General features: G+C 50.0%; 1 protein-coding gene across 1 annotated transcript in view; it reads left to right on the forward strand.

The window, feature by feature from the left end:
• The first annotated feature begins 236 nt into the window (after positions 1 to 236).
• LYRM4 (LYR motif containing 4) overlaps positions 237 to 18,699 on the forward strand; it is an 86,683-nt gene continuing 68,220 nt past the window's right edge. The window contains exon 1 of the mRNA XM_065913009.1: positions 237 to 746. Within this exon, the coding sequence (XP_065769081.1) occupies positions 661 to 746 (86 nt within the window). The 5' untranslated portion in view covers positions 237 to 660. The remainder of the gene's footprint in view (positions 747 to 18,699) is intronic.

Here is an 18,699-nt window from a genome sequence, read left to right on the forward strand (position 1 = left end):
CGCCCTCAGCGGAGCCGGAGCGCCGAGGAGCCCCGGGCGGTGGCCCCGCGGCCCCGCACGCCCGCGGCGGCCCGTCCCCGCGCGGCCAGGTCCCGCCCCCAGCCCCCGACCCAGGCGCCGGCGGAGTCGGCTCCCCGAGCAGCCCGCACGGCGGCTCAGGCGGCGCCGAGGACAGCCTGGGCGGAGCGGCGGGGATGGGGCGGGCGCTCGGTAACCTGGAGACGCGGAGCGCCTCGGCCGCCCGCCGACCACCGCCCTTCGCCGCGAGGAAGCGCGGCCCGCGGTCCGCCGTCCGCCGTCCGCCCCTCGGCCGATCCGCGCGCTCCGAGGGCGGCTGCCTCGCGGGACCCCGAGGCGGGGGCGGCCGCCGGGAACGCCCCGCAGGCGCCGCCCCCTTAGCTGTCCGAAGCCCGCCTGCGCCGCGGCGCGCCGCCCGAGCGCCCCTGAGGCGGAGACCCCTCAGCCGGGGCGCGCGGCCAGAGCCTCCCCTCAGCCGGGGCGCGCCTGAGCCCGAGCCCCCCTGAGGCGGGGTGTGGGCCGCGCCCGGCGCGCAGCCCCGCGCCCACGTCCCGCCCGCGCTTCCCGCGGCGGCGCGGTTTCGCGGGTCGAGTTTAAACTCGGGGCCTCGGCTGAGAGGACCCCCTGCGTGCTGCGGGCAAGATGGCGGCGTCCAGCCGCGCGCAGGTGCTGGACCTGTACCGCGCGATGCTGCGGGAGAGCAAGCGCTTCGGCGCCTACAACTACCGGTGAGCGGGGGGCCGCCCTCGGGGGCGGGAGAGGCTCGTCCCTTGCCCGGAGTCGGGGCCTCTGCTCGCGGACCTCCCGAGGGGCGCTCTCTGCTTCCAGGGCGGACTCCGAGGCAGGGGTTCCTGCCCGCTTGGTGCACCCGTGAGAACTCCTCGTGGTATCGGAAGCCTGGCCCGCAGTAGCCACGGCCCACAACCGAGGGCCTTCTCGAGCCGTTCCCTTCACCTCCGAGGTGTCTTCATTAGCCCCTTTGCTCGCCACGGTGCGTTCTGCTGTTGTCCTTGGCCGTGGGACGGGGTTTGTGAGCAGGACACAGGTAACGGTAAACCGAGAACGATGGGCCCGGCTTCCAGGAGCCGAAATGTTCACCCAGACGGGTACCCAGCTTTCCGCATCTCAGCAGCGGGGGAATGAGGGGCTAAGCTCTTATTACATCCTCAATGGAGCGCACAGCCTTTGCACGCCTGCCCCATTCTCCTGTCTGCTCTTGAGTTCCTTTTTCTCTATGTCTTTTATCTACTTCAGAGCATCTGCTTTCTTTTACTGCTTCCTTATAACTTCTGACTCACCACGAATGTATGTACCTTATAGATTTTCTCTCTGCATCTTTGCGGATTTGGTATCTTACTGACTCGATAGGTATGAGTTTGAGTAAACTCCGGGAGTTGGTGATGGACAGGGAGGCCAGGCGTGCTGCGATTCATGGGGTCGCAAAGAGTCGGACACGACTGAGCGACTGAACTGAACTGAACTATTTGGTCCTCTGAACTTCAGCCATATTCCCAAAGCAAGAATTTTATAAGACCTGCTCTTCTCTTCACCGCTGGCCTCACCTTCCATGACTGAGCAGCTGAAGGAGTGGGTTTCCTTGCAGCAGAGTCTGGGACCCCTGGAGCAGGCCTGGTTGGGTAGCTGCCCCACGCTGGGTGGGTGAGCTGGCGGACGCTCAGGGGTAGACCCAGTGCAGCTTGGTTACCAGACAGACACTAAACCTCCGAAGCAGTGACTTCCTAATTTCTAGACACCTGCCTAGAAAAGGTACTCAACTTTTACATTTGAGAACATCTAGGTCATACCAATGAGGTCATGTCCAACTGGTCAGGTAGTTAATTAATAAAAGCATTTCTGAGAGTGCATTGTTTCATTTAACGATTTTGGCTTTCGAAGCTAAGGTTCATAAATAGTAGATACACTGTTAGAATTTTAAACAAAAAGTTAACCCATGCTTAGTACCAAGAACTTAACCAAGTCTGTTGAAGGAGCCAACAAAATATGCTTGTAAATAAGTTGAACCTTCTTCACCACAGTCAGGGAGAAGAATTTGTAATTTACTTAAACCAGAACTGCAGGAAATTCACTCGGCAATGTACTCTGTGGGCAGAAGGTGGAAATTACATGGTAACCGTACTTACAGAATATTGGTTCACATTATACTTTGAGTAATTCTTTTGAGCTAAACTTACTATCCACATATAAATGTATTGTCCAGAGTAATCTGGTAATCACTTTACACTGCTTCCTACAGTCACGTACCTACACCCTCAGATCCCCACCATTATGTTCTACGATAATAAGTGGGTCGTAGAGTGTCTCCTTGTTTTGTACTGAGATTAAGGCTGTGTCTTGTGGATTTCAAGGATCGCCTCTCCTCTGTACTCTCTCTCTGCCTCGCCCTGTAATCACTTTGTCGAGTCCCCTGCTCCCTTTGAGCTTCAGCCAGTGTAACCCTGGGCAGGTTTTCCCTGTTCTCTTCACTCTGCATTCCCCACAGGTCCACACACGTCCTGTTGATACTGTCTTTGACTTCAGGGCTTCCAGGCACTCCCCAGGCTGCTTTGCCCAGTACCGCAGCCCCTGGAGATAGCAAAGTGAGCGCGTGGGGCTTAGCAAGGCACCCACCGTCAGCGACTGCCGGGTGTCTGTGGGACACAGTGCAGAATCCCTCTCACTAACTGGTGAGCGCCGGGGCAGGCCCGCACAGGGTGGTGGGTCAGAGCGCTTCCCAGAGGACAGCTCAGGGTCACAGGCACAAAGCAGCCTGGTGCGCTCAGGTGGAGGGTTAAGTGAGCTTCTGGGGTGACGGAGGCGGCACGGGGGTCGGAAAGGGCCACGCAAGGGCCGTGCTGAGGAACCCGGACTTCATTCTCAGCTACTGGGCAGCCAGTGGAGAGCTTCACGCTGAAAGTGTCCCTGCCAGACGTGCTGTTTAGCTAGACCACGCTGGCGCCAGGGGGAGGACGACCGTGAGGGCCGGACCCAAGGACCCCAGAGGAGGGCCGGTTACGTTGGCGCTTGAGGAGAGATCAGGGCCCTTCTGAGGGGCTGAGGGAAAGATACGCTTGATTAACAGTTAGAAGGTAAAACTGTTAGACCTCGATGAAGGATTGGATTCAGGAATAAAGAGAATCCAAGCAGAGTCTGAAATACCAGCCAGGTTACTAGGTAAACTGAGGTACAGAGGATTAGGGTAAAAGCTGTACCATTAATTTAAGAAATACAGAAATAGCTAGTCTTGTGGATGTGAAGGTTGCTCAGTCGTGTCTGAATCTTTGCGACCCTATGGACATAGTCCATGGAATTCTCCAGGCCAGAATACTAGAGTGGGTAACTGTTCCCTTCAGGGGATCTTCCTAATCCAGGGATCAAACCCAGGTCTCCCGCATTGCAGACAGATTCTTTACCAGCTGAGCCACCAGGGAAGCCCAGGAATACTGGAGTGGGTAGCCTATCCCTTCTCCAGCAGATCTTCCCAAACCAGGGATTGAACCGGGGTCTCCTGCATTGCAGGTGGATTCTTTACCACCGGAGCTACCAGACACTTTTGAGTTCGTCTTCAGGACTCGAGTAGATGTCACCTGGGGGAGTCCCCGACAGAGGCAGTTGTTCACAGGAGCCTAAAGCTCAGAGGCCCACCCAGGCCTGGCGTTGCCGTCACCACGTTTGCCGTGTGACCCTGGGCAAGTCACTGCACCTCTCTGCGCTGCAGTTTCTCATTCTAGAAGGTGGAGGTGATGACTTATCTGTGTCACAGGAGACGAGGTTTAAGTGAATGAATACGTATCAGGGGCTCAGAATTGTGCCTGGCACAGAGTAGGCACCGAATAAGTCCAGTTATTTCTTACCATAAGTGAGATTAAGAACCTTGATATTCGGTACCGTTTGCAGGAGGAGTGTTCAGAGCAGTGGTTGTCAGCCGCGTCCGGGGACGTTTCTGGGCGTCACAGCGTGGGCGGAAGGCTGCTGCTGGCCTCTGGTATTAGCTGCCAGAGGTCCCGCAGGAAGAGTTCTCGGGCCCTGAAGGTCAGCCGTGCCAAGACTGAGGAATCTTAGTTTATGGTGAGAAAGTTAGTGGGCTTCGGATGTTCTACAGAACATAAAAATTTGAGGTGTTGGCTGAAGAAGAGCCCCTGCAAGGAGGCAGAGAAATCATAACGTGATTCTCAACTAACTGGTCTCAGGAATCTTTTGCATATTCTTAAATGTTCCTGAGGGCCTTGAAAGCCTTGCTTATGTGGGGCATAGTTATCAATATTTATATTAGAAAGTAAAACTGAAACATCTTAAAGCATTTACTTTTGGGTACTGTTGATGGGGTTCTTGAGGCAAGAATACTGGAATGGTTTGCCAATCCCTCTCCATTTCTAAGTAAACAGATAAACCTGAGCGTGCTGAGTCACTTCATTTGTGTCCAACTCTGTGACCCAGTGGACTGTAGCTCCTCTGTCCATGGGATTCTCCAGGCAAGAATACTGGAGTGGAGTGGGTTGCCATGCCCCTCCTCCAGGAGATCTTCCCAACTCAGGATTTGAACCCAAGTCTCTTGTGTCTCCTGCACTGGCAGGCAGGTTCTTTACCACTAGCGCCACCTGGGAAACCCATGGCACACTAGCATAAATAACAGCTTTATCAAGAATAGCTATTTTTCTCCCCCCACCAAAAAAAAAAAAAACAGCGATGCGAGTTTTGCTGTTTGACTTATTTTGCAGGTCTCTTTAGTGTTTGGCTCAGTGGAAGACATCTGGGTTCTGTGTGTTTCTGCCTGGGCCTGTCACTGTGTTACGCATAGCTTAGCCTCTGGGTACTTCCTCTGTCCACTTAGCAGAGAATCAGGCTGGAAAAGGCAAATACCTGCTTGAAACAATAAAAATTCCTTTTCCTGACGGATCTCCTGAAAGGTCTCCAAGGCCCCAGCGGTCCTGGGGCTGCTCTTGAATGACCGCTGTAGTGTCTGAGAAGCAGGAGGCAGGCAGACAGCAGTGTCGCCAGAGTCAGGACAAGGTCCAGTAGGTAAAGAGGGAGGCGTCCGCGGCATGGGGGCCTCCGGGGACCTTCCCCAGAGCAGCGTATGCAGGGGTTAGGACACAGCCCAGGGTGGGGCGCTGAGAAGTGAACCAGAGGGAAGTAAACCTTCGCAAGAGTGTAGACCACCCCCACCCCAGGAGGCCTGGCTGACATGCGCGTGTGGGGACTCCTAGAGAAAGGTCACACACAAGTGACAGACCCCGACCGGGGGCACAGGTGGCGGCCGGGTCACCGAGGAGGAAGCACGCTCCCTTTTCCATCAGAGACGGAGCTGGATTTAAGGTGGAATGTAAGAGGATGGGAAGCTGAGGCGGTTGGTGCCATGCGGGCAGCCTGTTTCTGGATAACAGGGAAGGTACTCGGGTGTTAAGTTCTCATTAACTATGTGCACCACGCTCCTTGTCTCTGCCATTTGTCCTTTGAATCTAGAAATTCCATCTTATCTTTGCATTCCTAGTGCTTAGCACAATACCTCCCTACTCAATGCTTATAAACACTTGTTGAAAAGCAGGGGGAAATTGTATTCAGAGGTAATTTTTATCAGCCATTCACCCTGGAAGAAAAGCTGTGACCAACCTGGACAGCATATTAAAAAGCAGAGACAGTACTTTGCCAACAAAGGTCCGTCTAGTCAAAGCTATGGTTTTTCCAGTGGTCATGTATGGATATGAGAGTTGGACCATAAAGAAAGCTGAGTGCTGAAGAATTGATACTTTTGAACTGTGGTGTTGGAGAAGACTCTTGAGAGACCCTTGAACTGCAAGGACATCCAACCAGTTCATTCTAAAGGAAATCAGTCCTGAATATTCATTGGAAGGATTGATGCTGAAGCTGAAACTCCAGTACTTTGGCCACCTGATGTGAAGAGCTGACTCATTGGAAAAGACCCTGTTGCTGGGAGGAATTGAGGAGAAAGGGACGACAGAGGATGAGATGGCTGGATGGCATCACCGACTCGATGGACACGAGTGTGAGTAAACTCCGGGAGTTGGTGATGGACAGGGAGGCCTGGCGTGCTGCATGCCATGGGTCGCAGAGTCGGACACGACTGAGCTGAGGTGAACAGGACACCGTCACAGGGTGCTTACCTCAGTGGGGTTGCCCTTCTCACATGGAGAAGGTCCGAAGCATGAGGCTGCTCAGGCTGATTCTGCAGCTGGGTGATGTCAGGGTTTCTTGAGCCTCAGGTTTCCTCTCATGCTTATGCCTGATGGTTGCAAACAGCCGTTAAAGCTCCAAATCTGTCCTTATTCAAGGCGAGACAGAGGAACCGTGCCAGTGGAGCATGGATGGCCTTTCCCTTCCGTGAGGAAAGGGTTAACTTTCCCTGGAAGCTTTCCAGCAGGCTTCTGGTTCTGTCTTACTGACCAGAACGCAGTTATGCTCCTACACTAGCTGAGCAGGGGCTGGGGAACTTGGCTGCAGCTCATCTAACCTCTGCAGCAGAAGGTGACAGAGAGAAAAGCACCCGAGTGACTGCTGGCTCAGCCTCAGCCGGCCTCTGCGTGGATGGGCGCGTGGATGGAGCGGCCGGCTCCCCAGGTGCGCACAGCAGGGCGCAGGGAGGCGACGTGCGCGGGGCACTGGGAACCAGGGCGGGTGGGGGTGGCAAGCCCCGGCCAGGGCTCCGTCCCAGGTGGGCTCGGCTGAAGAACTGAGAGAACTCGCCGGCGAGCAGTGGGAGGGGTCTGAGAGAAGGGGGAGGCCGGGAAGGGCGGGCAGTGGGTGAGGTCACAGCTGGTCAGGACAGAATGGGGACTGGAGGTTCCAGGTCTCTGCCTTTCCGTAACTCCGCACTCTTCGGTACGAACTCCCTACAACCTGGGCACCTCTGACGCGGCCTCCAGAAGTCTTAGAAACCTCCACCCACAGACACTTATTTCACAGTTTCTTCTTACAACTGCAGCAGCTAAACAGGCTCTCTGGTTTCCTGACGGCTGAATTACTGCTGCACAACTGAATGCAGCGTTATGGAAGTCTTTGCCGTCTAGCGAAGGGACTAGATAACAACCCCCGTTTAGGAGTCTGGTTTCTTTTGGAGTGGGAGCGGAGCGCCTGGACCCGTGACCTTGTCGAGGAGCCAGGACCCGGCAGAGGCTCCACTCCCATGTTTCTGCGTTCATTGCTAGGGCTCGTTCTGCACTGGCGGCCTCCCTGCTGTGTGTGTCCCGCTCACTGACTGATGGGGAAGGCTGGGGTGAAGAGCACAGTCCAGCGTGGGGTGTCAGCCCCAAGCACCTTGCCCCTTCTGCAGTGGACCAGCCTTGCTAGAGGACGTAGGACCACGCGTCCCTTCGCCCCAGAACAGAATGGGTATTCCCTGAGAACCCAGAGCACGGACACGACTGCACCGGGGCCTGGGACAGACGGAAGACCAGCTCTGAGCGGCCCTGCTGTTACAGGGTGTTCTCATGATGGGCACGTCACGTGGACACGGGGCAGCTCAGGAAACTCACAGAGGAAACGTGCAAGTTGAAGTAATGCCCAGATGCTGTGGATTTGTGATATTAGAATACCGCACAGATACTGTGCAAACGACATTGTGGTCGTCATTTCAGCCCTCTCGGCCTAACTGCCAGTCCAGTTTTAACTCTGTACGTCTCTTCTCCTTTAGAAACTTAAACCCCTTAAATATGTTCTTCATTCCAGTAAGTGTAACTCCAGCCTCCTCACCAGAAAAATCTTTGCTTTGTCCTCAGACTAAAACATGCCTTTAACCAGAAGTTGCTGATAAGTGAGAAATTCCATCCTCTTGTTGTTTTTCACCTTTTATCACTTAACTCAGCTTAGAGTCACAAAGACCAGATGTTACCTGGGACAGCTCTCAGGCTGGGAAGTGGTGAAATGTTGTATTTTGCTTCCTGGCATTCTCAACACAAGATTATTAGGATTTTTTTCCCCCTGGTACAAAGTTATCCCCCTTTTTAAGTCGTGAAATGCCTGTTTATATTGTGAGGATTCGGAGATACTATAGAACTCTGTTCTACTGTACAAGGTTTTTTATAAAATCTTATAGAAAAAATAATCATATAAAAAAATGAGTTTTGCCTGTGATAAAATATGGAACAAGCCATACACCTCTATGAAAACAGCTTTAACTGTTTTTGTTACAGACTATGCAAGAACACCGAGAAGGTGGGGAGGAATACAGGAGAAAAAAAGACTGCTGTTAAATTTCCTAATTTCTTCCCAAATTAAGCCTTCACTGTGTTCTACGTTAGTACCAGTGGGCCCTTTGATGAAACTATCGGCTGACCCCTCCCTCCCAGAGACCTCTTAGAACTCCAGCCAGTTCACTCATGCCAAAGAAAAGTGATTTCGTAGACTTTTGAAAGATGGATTGTTCACTATCATTAATTACACTTGGAATCCTCCCCATCCAGTTTTTTCTCTTAAGGCTGCTAACTTCTGTCACGTTGAGTGATGATGGTTTTGAAAAGTAAGAAAAAATTGTCTAGTTAACTTAGGGAAGAATACATTTAAGTTATTCAGCCTAAATTTGGAGATAAGTGTTGAAAAGAATCATTAGATGAACGTCGTTGCTGATTTATAAGTTTCCAAGTTGCATTTCCTCTGTTTATACTCAACCAAAGGGGCGTCCCTGGTGGCTCAGCTGGTAAAGAATCCGCCTGCACTTCGGGAGATCTGGGGTAGATCCCTGGGTTGGGAAGATCCCCTCTGGGAGGGCATGGCAATCCACTCAGTATTCTTGCCTGCAGAATCCCCATGAACAGAGGAGCCTGGCAGGCTACAGTCCACGGGATCGCAAAGAGTTGGACATGACTGAGCAAATAGGCACAGTGGCCCCTAAAACCATTTTAAAAACTGATAAGAATACTTAAAATGCAATAGCATGAGATAATTGTTATTATTTTAAAATAATAAATGAGAGAATCAGGGCCATGGGAAAGTAAAGGTAGAGAATACAACAAAGTGAGACGCAAAGTTAGACCACAAAATGCAATTGTGAATCAGTAGGACTTCCTGAAGTTCTCTTTAAAGTAATCTGTTTTGCAGTAGGGTAATACTTTTTTTCATGCAAAGTGCACTTACAGAGCATTCTGTTAGGAAATTGCTGTAATGGCCTTTATAGGGAATTGCATTTCACGGTCTCGCGTCAGTCGCTGTGTCTGCTTGTTGTGGACGCAAGATACTTCCTGTCCTAGTTCTTCTCCGCTGTGGCCCTCTTCCTGACTGCCTGAATGCCACTTCATCAGGTGGTGGATGTCTGTATCTGCCTTAGCATTTGTTTTCTCAGCTAACTGGTACCTAGCCAATTTAGGAAAATTCTAACCTTTAGAAACCAAATGAAGTGATACAATTAGATAAATTGCATGAACCAACCTGTAAATTTCTAGATTTAGCAGGAGTCAACTAAATTAATGTGTGTCCTCCTGGCTTTTGTCTGGATTAATAATAGGAATACCCTAAATAGGGTTCCTTCAGCTGACCTCTACCACCCTTATTTTAAGAAGCAGATTTAAAATTGCCAAAGTTGAGATATAATAATAAATCACTGTGACATTTTGATTATCTGCTTGACTTCATAGCAACTGATTATTACAGTTCTATTTGAAAGAGTGATTTTTTGTTGTTGTTTTTAAACTCAGGGAGTTTGGGGTTAAAACCAAACAGCTCACAGAAATGATCTTTCATGACAAATAAACGATAAATGAAAGTCATGTGACTCGATGCCAGTGCTTCCCCCTTGTTTTCTTCCCTCAGCTATGTGTTTCTTTCCCTAATATGGTGAATCCTGAACTGATTTTTGCTTGAAGTATTGTTTTCAGTGTTCTGAATGAGGACCACGAGCAAGGTGATGTTCATTTAGAAAGACTCCTGGGCTTTGAATCAAGAAACCCTGGTTCCGGTTTGAGGTCAGCTAGCTCCCAGCTCTGTGACCTTCGGTTCATTTACTCCCTGGCACATCATTCCAGAGGCACAGGCTGCGGAACCTTCTGGCTGAACGTTGGGCTCCAGAGTCCCCTGTGCAGACAGATACAAGTAAACCAGTGACTACAGGTGTGCGTGCTAAGTTGCTTCAGTCGGGTCTGACTCTATGCGACCCCATGAACTGCAGCCCGCCAGGCTCTTCTGTCCGTGGATTCTCAGGCACGAATGCTGGAGTGGGCTGCCATGCCACTCCAGTATTACTGCACAGTTACCTGTTAAACTGGTAGACCAGCTGCCAAACCCTTTTAATTAGTAGTAGCTGGAAGTCATTTAATGAACTTGGTTGAACTGTTTAGCCACGCTGCACCAGGTGCTCTCTCGCCATCCAGAGACCTCCGTCACTGTAACGTGTGGTCCTTGGTGAGGCTGGCCTGAGTCCTCAGCAGACGTTGACTGGGCACCCGCCGTGTGCCAGCCTCTGGGCTCCTGCGGAAGTGCAGACAAACAGAGTATGACCTTTTCCCAGGAGGGGCTTGTGGTTCAGCGCAGAGTAATGCACTCACTGAAAGAAAAAGAAAGCGTAGTCGCTCAGTCATGTCTGACTCTGCGACCCCATGGACTGCAGCCCTCCAGTCTGCGACCCCATGGACTGCAGAGGCAGCGCCGCGATAGAGAATGAACAGCGGGTTGTGGGGGCAGATAGGAGGGGCAGCACAGCCTGCCCCGGAAGGGCCAGAGGTTAGGGAAGGAATGGTGGCTGCCCTGGGCTGTCACGGTTCTGCAGGGCTTCGCTGGTGGAAGGAGGCTGAGGCAGTGGGGATGGGCCCACAGGCCAGTGTAGTTGGTGTTGAGTGCGTGGAGCTACCAGCAGTGTGGTGTCCCCCCAGGGGCGGTGGGAGCAGGTGAGGGGAGGGACGCAGAGCTTCGGGGGGCCCGCTGAATGCTGGATGCCGTCCTTGGCAGGGGACCGCCACGCAGGCGTCTGAGCGAACCACAGACCACACCTTCCAGCTAGACCACCCAAGCAGAAGGAGGCTAAAGACACGGAGGCCGGTTGAAGGTGGGTTACGCCATGAATGATGGTGAGGGCTGGCTGCAGTCGTGAAGAGAGAAGAGGAGGGAAGAATGGTCTTGAGATACACTGAGAATTAGCCAGACTCAGTGGCTGGTTGAACATGCTGAGTTAGAATGACCTGACCGTTGGTCAGGAGAATGTAACTGGAAGAAGTTGTTGGAAATGAAACGTCGCGCCTCCCAGGAGTGAGGACCACGTTCTCCATGAGCGTCTTTGGTGCGGGGCCGTCGCCTCAGAAGCACGTCTGCACGGTTCAGCCTGTTTTAAAGCATCTCTTGGGTCGTAGGTGTTAATCTGCGGCTCTCCGTACGTGCTCACCTCACTTTTTCTCCAGTTATGTACCTTTATACATTAATGTTGTTCATTTGCCAGTTAATCAGGCTTTGGCGTTCAATTAGTTGACTCTGTCTTTTCCCAGAGTAATTATTTGCTCTTTTTACTACTTGGCTGTTATCCTCAATGCATGTCATTAATATATCTATTAGCCTTATATTCTTTTGTTCCTGGGGTAATTTTTTGAGTAGATTTAATATTGCCTCCATTTGGTCTTATTTATTCAAAGTTACTTATATGACCAATTCATTATAATGATAAATATTACTCTATAGCACAGTTATTCATTTAGTGCTTTCATGTATTTCTTTTTGTCTGCCCATGTTTTAAGGATAAATATAAATGTTTTTCCCATATAATTATCCCTCCCCTACATCTAATCCCTTGAAGTGCTAGTGTGTTCACCAGAGATCACTTGCATGGATGCAAGCAGCTCTTAAAATCCTTTTTCCTCTTTATTAAGAAGCAAAGTGCTAAATTAAATGAGAAAAGAGTTCCTTACAGCCAAACTGGAGCCAGAAAAAGCCGTGGACCCTCTGTCCTGGTCTCACTGCACGTCGTGCACGGACTCAACAAGTCTCCCCGGAGGCCCCACCGCCCTGTGTGTGAGTACAGCGCTCTCTGTCCTTCCCCCCCCAGACTCAGCAAGCTCGGCCTTCCGTGCAGGTGGCCTCTGAGCTGGGGAGACACTGACGTGGTGATCATGCTTTTAGCAGCAACTTGACGCTCTAGCACCAGACTTGAATGCCCGAAGGAAGGAAAGCCCCAGCAGGCATATCTCAGTGAGAGCAGACCTGATCAGACAGCCTTCTGGCAGGGCCGTCACGCAAGGGCTCTGCCCACGGCGGGCCCCAGAATTCTCCCAGTCAGCCAAGACCGGGTTCCACATCTGGAGTCAGCATCTCAGAGCCAGCACTGCCCACAGTCCTGAGCAGTAAGGCTCAGACCGCTTTAGGGGAGGAAAACCTAACTGTCTTATGTTCTGTGTCTGGAGCCTGCAAATTAAACTGTCAAAAAAGACTAACACGAGGGAACATGTACACTTTATTTCATGTTAATATTTTTATATAACATGGAGGGCGCCTCATAGAAGTGACAACCCCAGGAAAGCAATTAGACCTAAGGTTTGTTTTTACAAAGGGCCATAAATTGTGGAGCGGTGACAAGACAAAAGATTTGGGCATCTAAGGACAGGATGTTATTGGAAATTGGCTAGGAGATACATCGGGGAAACTGACAGAAGACAAGGATTATTTGGGGGTGGTTTGTGCAGACCCATCTCAGCGTCAGCTCCCCATGTCTGCTGATAAGAATATTCTTTCTTTCCTGGTACCAGAAGGACACCTTTCTCATAGGAGGCTTATGCCCTGCTTCTGGCAGAATGGACAGGACAGAGTGCTTCCCACAGCTACTGTTTCTCCGTTGCCTTCAGCTCAAGATAACCCAGTGCCAGAGTGGCATATTTGTGGGTGGAACTTCCTGCTCCCCGTCATCATGACTTGACTTTGGGCTTGGCTGGGGGATCTGTATGGTCAGGACCTTCTGGAAGAAGGGGCGGGGAATGTACTGACAGTCTCTGCTGCAGCTGCTGGAACTCGCGCCTCGGCGGTCAGCTGATGCGCCTCTGAGGCTGAGCTGCTGGGGGGTTAGAGGAGGTACAGGCAAGCACCTGGTGTGCAGCGGGCGTCCTGGGTCCGTCCGCTGCTGTGAGAGGAGGGTCTGTAAAGAGCCTGTGGTGAGTGAGCAGGACTTGCCCGTGGAAACTGTCAGCACAGCACCTGGGACCCCTCTGACCCCTGACGGGGCTGCCCGGGGAGAAGTTTCGTCTGGGTCAGCACTTCCCACAACGTGTTAGTGGAGCAGGGAGACTGTGAAGGAATCCGGTGCCTCCCTTTGCTGTCTGACGTCTCCAGGTCCCTTCTCTGCTTTAACGTGTGGATGCTCCGTGTGGCTCTTCCACAGACACACGGTGCGTGCTGGGAGGCGGGGGTCCACGTGTCACCTCCGACGCCACTCACCTGAGGCTCCTGAAAGCGCCAGGGCAGCGGGAGCGCTCCCCAGATCTGCCGAGTCACCCTTCTCTGCCTGCGTTGTCGATCATACACAAGACCGTGCTCCTCGGAAGCCTCCGTTTTGCAGAAGAATGCAGTGAGGAGAGCTCCCCGCTGTGCCTCCGGGTATCAGCCGTGGCTTCTCCCTGTCTTCATCCATTGACAGTTCTTCCTGTAAGGTTTTTGGTAAATGCAGTCTACCATGCTTGTGTGGCTTTGATGCAAGGTGGACACTTTGAATATTTTAGTAGGTAAAGAAGATGGAAGTCCTTTAAGTGAGTCTGCCCCACATTAAAATGACTACTGCATACCCACTGAGGATGTACCCTTGTTGGTTCTGGACGGGGCTGTTGGGTCGAGGAATCACAGGCAGTAATGAGGCCACAAACCATCTTGCTCTGAGCACTTAAGTGTATTGAAAAGTTGGCCTTGGGTTTAAGCCAAGTAATAAAAGTTTCATGCACCTCAAAGTGAGAGCATGCTGCGGATTTCTGTTCTGAGGTCACTGCCGCTGAAATGTAAGTGGTAGGGAGGAAGCCCTTCTGACTTTACCAGTTAAACCTGGTGTCTGCACAGCTGTACACATCCAGAGAGCGGGGAGCTGGCCTTGGACCTGCACAGTTAGCAGAAGAACGTCAGCTACTGAGGGAGAAACCCAGGGAGGTGCCGTGAGGGTTTTGTCAGCCGTGCAGCACTTCGCTCCGCGGCACTGCTGTGCACCTCGGTCACTCCGTGTCTGCTCACCAGGATGCTCTTACGTGGCCAGGAAGAGGCACCGCCTTTGAGAATGGCCCAGAAGCTCTACGCAGCGACTGACATGGCTGGTTACAGGGACAGCCTGTGGCCAGGGTCCTTCAGCCCCGCCGGGGCCCAGAGGGAGAGGAGTGTGCCCAACAGCTGAACCCTCCCAGGACCAGCTGGGGCAGAATGAGGGGAGATGGGTTTGTGTTCATCAGGGCTGGTTTTTCAGCTGCATTTTGGGTTTGACCAATTATGTGTACTTTTTTGTTTTGGTAGGTACATGCCAAGCGTCATTCTACTATTATTCAGTCAGCATTAATATAAATAGTAGTGAAATAAATAGTAATAACTTGTAAATGCAGATGTTTGCTCCATTTTCTTCAGTCTTCCAGTTTTGTAAATAAAATTAAATCTTAACACAAAAATATCCAAACACCTACTAGATGATTCACAGATGTGTCATGGAAATAAATTATGTAATGCATGAAAATATTTTGACCTACTTGAAAGAAAGATGCAAGAGCAGGTCTCCTGCCTTGCAGATTACCATCTGAGCCACCAGGGAAGCTGGTTACAGGTTATTTGTACTATAAACAGCCAAGCCAGCAAACATCTCAAGGCAGAACAGCATTCAGCTCAGGATAACCATCCCCCTGTGACAGTGAGGGTCTTCCATGCCCACCCCGCCTGTGACATCCCAGGAGACACAGAGGGTAACTGCATCTTTAAATTCTTAGAATTTTAGACCAGACAGAATGTTAGAGACGCGTCTTCTCTATGAACAGCAAAATTAAAGCTCGCTGAAGGGTGAAAGTGCTTCTGGATTTTCTGGAGTAATGCCAGGGTGGGATGTAATTTTTGTGCTTCTTTGCATAAATTTACATACAGAGGTCAGAGTCTAATGCCTTGTAGGTAAAGTAAAGTTAGCTCATGGCCTCCCTGTGCTGGACTCACTTCTTATTCAGGGATGGAGGGAACCCAGGCCTAGCTGGTCCCTCAAGGTGCTTTCAAAGTCAGGATGCTCTTGGCATGCTCACCACGATATTGACCTTCCTTTCCAGTCATGAAGTCTGGGTCCCACAACCATCCATATTTACCTCCTGGTTTCTGCTTTTACAGATGATTACTATATCTCTGGAATATTTTTAAGTAGTTTTTTTTTTTCCCTTCTGAATAACCCAGCCAGTATTCTGCTACTTCACATATTCTCGAAAGGGGGAGCGAGTACCACCCTGCACTTCTCTGCTCTGTCATTTATCCTTAATGATGTGTTGAGCACAAGCTCGGTGACTTATCTATGTCCCCCGTCCTCTCTTCTGGCTCACTTATCCTTGCTGGTGAGTAATGGCAGGAGAAAAGGAAAACAAAAGTCACTTTATTTGGCCTCATTTTAGCAGCGCTGTTAGGAAATTTTAATGAAGACACTTGAGTTGAGACCAAATTGTTCTCTTTCCGTTTTCTAGAGAAATTTCTATTGTTCATGCTTTATTTTCTCACATGAAGTGGAAAATCCAGAAGTAATTGAATATACTACCATAGATAGTTATTCTTCTTTAAATCATTTACAGGTCCTGTCTTACATTGGCATGGTTCACACTATAATTTTGAAGTAAAATTTTAAAAATTGCATTCTGTATTTTTCTAACTTTTAACTCTTACTACACAATGAAAGCTTGAGTTTGCCTTTTTGGTACAAGGTCAAGCTCATGTCTGGTAGATGAGGGGGTCATGGGAGAAGAAGGCAGAAAATCGCGTCCATTCCCGTGGCGCACTGATGTCATGGTGGTCCTTTTAAAGGAAGCATGGCCAGCTCCATGGTAGGTGTGAGGACAGTTGGTGATTGAGTGGTGCCTTGGATGTCCCCCACAGGGGTGCTTGCAGGACTCCGCAGATGAAGCGCAGTTGGTCCCTCACCCCCTCGGTCCAGGATCAGGCGAGAAGGGCCCTGTGGGTCCGAGCTGTCTGAGTCCAGCTTGCAGCGCGCCGCACTATCCACCCGGCGTGCCTGAAACCCGGAAACCGGGAGGGGCGCCTCTGCCGCGGCGCCGGACAGCATTTTAGAGGTGGCCTTTACTTTGATAAATGGGCTTACATTCTGAAAAATCTTGTTTGCGACAAAATGTCAGTGGCAATGAGACAGATCCAAGTGGTAACTGCAAGTTTAATTTTGATGAATTGTAGGTTAAAGATCCTAAATGTTTTTAAGCATCAGAAAGAAAGCCTGGACAGAAGTGCTCCTAAACTTCTCCAGGGCCTGAGGGGACATCTGCTGCAAGACGAAGGTGCCTTTCTCTCTTTCCATTGTTTATTGAGGGGTTTTTGTGTTTTTCTGGGTGCTTTTTGGCATGCCCCTGGGAGGCCTGTGGGATCTTAGTTCCCCTGTATGGCAAGTGTGGAGTCTTACCCACTGGACCACCAGAGAAGTTCCTTTTTTTCTTTTTTTTTTTTAAAGAGAATGTTACTTTTAAAAAAATCTCCATAGAACTGTACGTAAAATCTGCAGTTATGTAAAAATGGTTTTTAGGTCATAATATTTTGAGTACACTTTTTCTTGGATGTACATAATTTTCATATTTAATATTTAATGCTTATTAGCCATAAATTTACCATAACTTCTTTGATTGTTTTATTATTGGATATTTAGATGAGGGCTTGAGTTCCACAAAGGGGACCAAGTAGGAGGTTGGCAGAAGTTCTTAGAAGTGGACTTTCAGAAATCTGTGACCACAGGGGAAGGAACTCCCAGCACCATCTCTTTTGCGCCCTAGAAGATTTTTCTCTCTGTTTGCCCTTCTCTTACACTCACCTGTCAGGACTGCAGCCGGGGGTTTAACCAACACATCTGTCTTTATCATAACCACACCTGGGCAGCTGGACTCAGCTGGAGAAGCGTCACCGCTTTGGCAGACTGGCGCCACCGCACTGGGCGTTGCCCAGCTCCGCTGCCTTGTTGGACGGCAAACACTGGAAGCCTGCCCGGCTCTCCGTTTCTGAAATAATTGCTTTAAACCCGTCTGCTCAAGCTTCCAATCCTCCTCACTCTTTTTTTCCTTATAATTTTGCTTTCTGATGTATACTTCAGAAGTCATAACATAAAAGAACAAGCTCAATTGTCTTAGCTAATTTCACTGGGGTTTTTTTTTCCCCCACTTTTCATTGGTTTGGAACATTTTTAAACTAACTTGTCTCTTATTTTCCTATGAGATATTACTGCCTTTCTAAAGTGTTAGGAAATATTTCTAATTTAATAAACTCTGCTTTACTTTATTAATAGTCAAGCTGGGTAAGCCATTAATTTTCATCTGAGTATGGCTTTGACTACATATCAAAGATTGTATGCATTGACTTTTTCATTATTTTAAAAATATTTTCTTATTATGTGGCAACGTTTTTTTCCTTCTCCCAGTTGTTATTCACAAGCGCGTTTCCCAAGCTCCAGGCGTTTCTTCCTGCGTGCACTGCTCTGTACTCACTGGGTGCATGCCGTCACGTTCCTCCTGAAGTTACCGACAGCCTCTGAGCCGCTCACTCCCGTGGGGCTCCTCCCAGGCCTCGTCTTACCTTTTCTAGGACGAGTGGCGCTCCTGTGCCCTCCCTGCTTGTAAAGTGGCCTCCTTGTCCCCATCTTTCCTGCCGGCGCCTTGTCTGCTGTTAAATATGGGCACCATTTCTCCCGGGCTGTGTCTCAGGCTAGCTTCTCTTCCCGTTCTGCGGCTGTCCTCAGAGCAGACTTGTCTACCCCTACCGTCCTGCCTCATTCTTCTTTGTCAAGGATTTTCAGGTTTATTACCAGCTCGGACCTTCTCACCGGAGATCCAGAGCCACGTTTCTGGTAGCCTGCTGGACATATCTGCCTTGTTGTCCCAGCATTGCCTTAAAAAAACCTTGTAGAACCTTTTGTTGTTATCTGTTAATACCAAACACGCGCTTCCGCTTTTCCCCAGGGCACTGCTTTAGTCTGACCCGCTGTGGTGTGTGTTTGTCTAAATATATTTCCTTTCCCAATCTCTTCTCTCACACATTGAACCTTCTCTGATTTTTCTGTATTATGGTAAATTACCAGCACTTCAAATTATTAATAATAATTACTATAATAATTTAGAGAGCGAGGCTTCCCTGGTGGCTTAGTGATAAAGAATCTACCTGCCAAGCAGGAGACATGGGCTCCACCCCTGACCTGGGGAGATCCCACGTGTCACAGGGTGACTGAGCCTGTGCTCAGAGCCTGGAGCCGCATCCACTGCAGCCTGGTTTCTGCAGCCAGAGGAGCTCACACAGTAGCGAAGACCCAGCACAGCCAGAAATAAAAAATTATTCAAAACATTTAGAAAGCATAAACTCCAGTAATCAAAAGTAATTCGGAGCATGCTCTTTCTGTATATTTTTTCTGTATTTAACATAATTGAGATCATCCTGAGTATAGACTTAATATCTTTCATTTCAGAAAACTTAACATCAGAGGGTAAAGTTAGATTCCATATTCAACAGCTTCCACCAAAATTAATTCCAAAATGATCAAAGAGTTAAACATAAAAAGATAGGCCAAAAAAGTTCTCA

Source organism: Muntiacus reevesi, chromosome 20 (genome assembly GCF_963930625.1).
Source record: "Muntiacus reevesi chromosome 20, mMunRee1.1, whole genome shotgun sequence".
Classification (NCBI taxonomy): domain Eukaryota; kingdom Metazoa; phylum Chordata; class Mammalia; order Artiodactyla; family Cervidae; genus Muntiacus; species Muntiacus reevesi.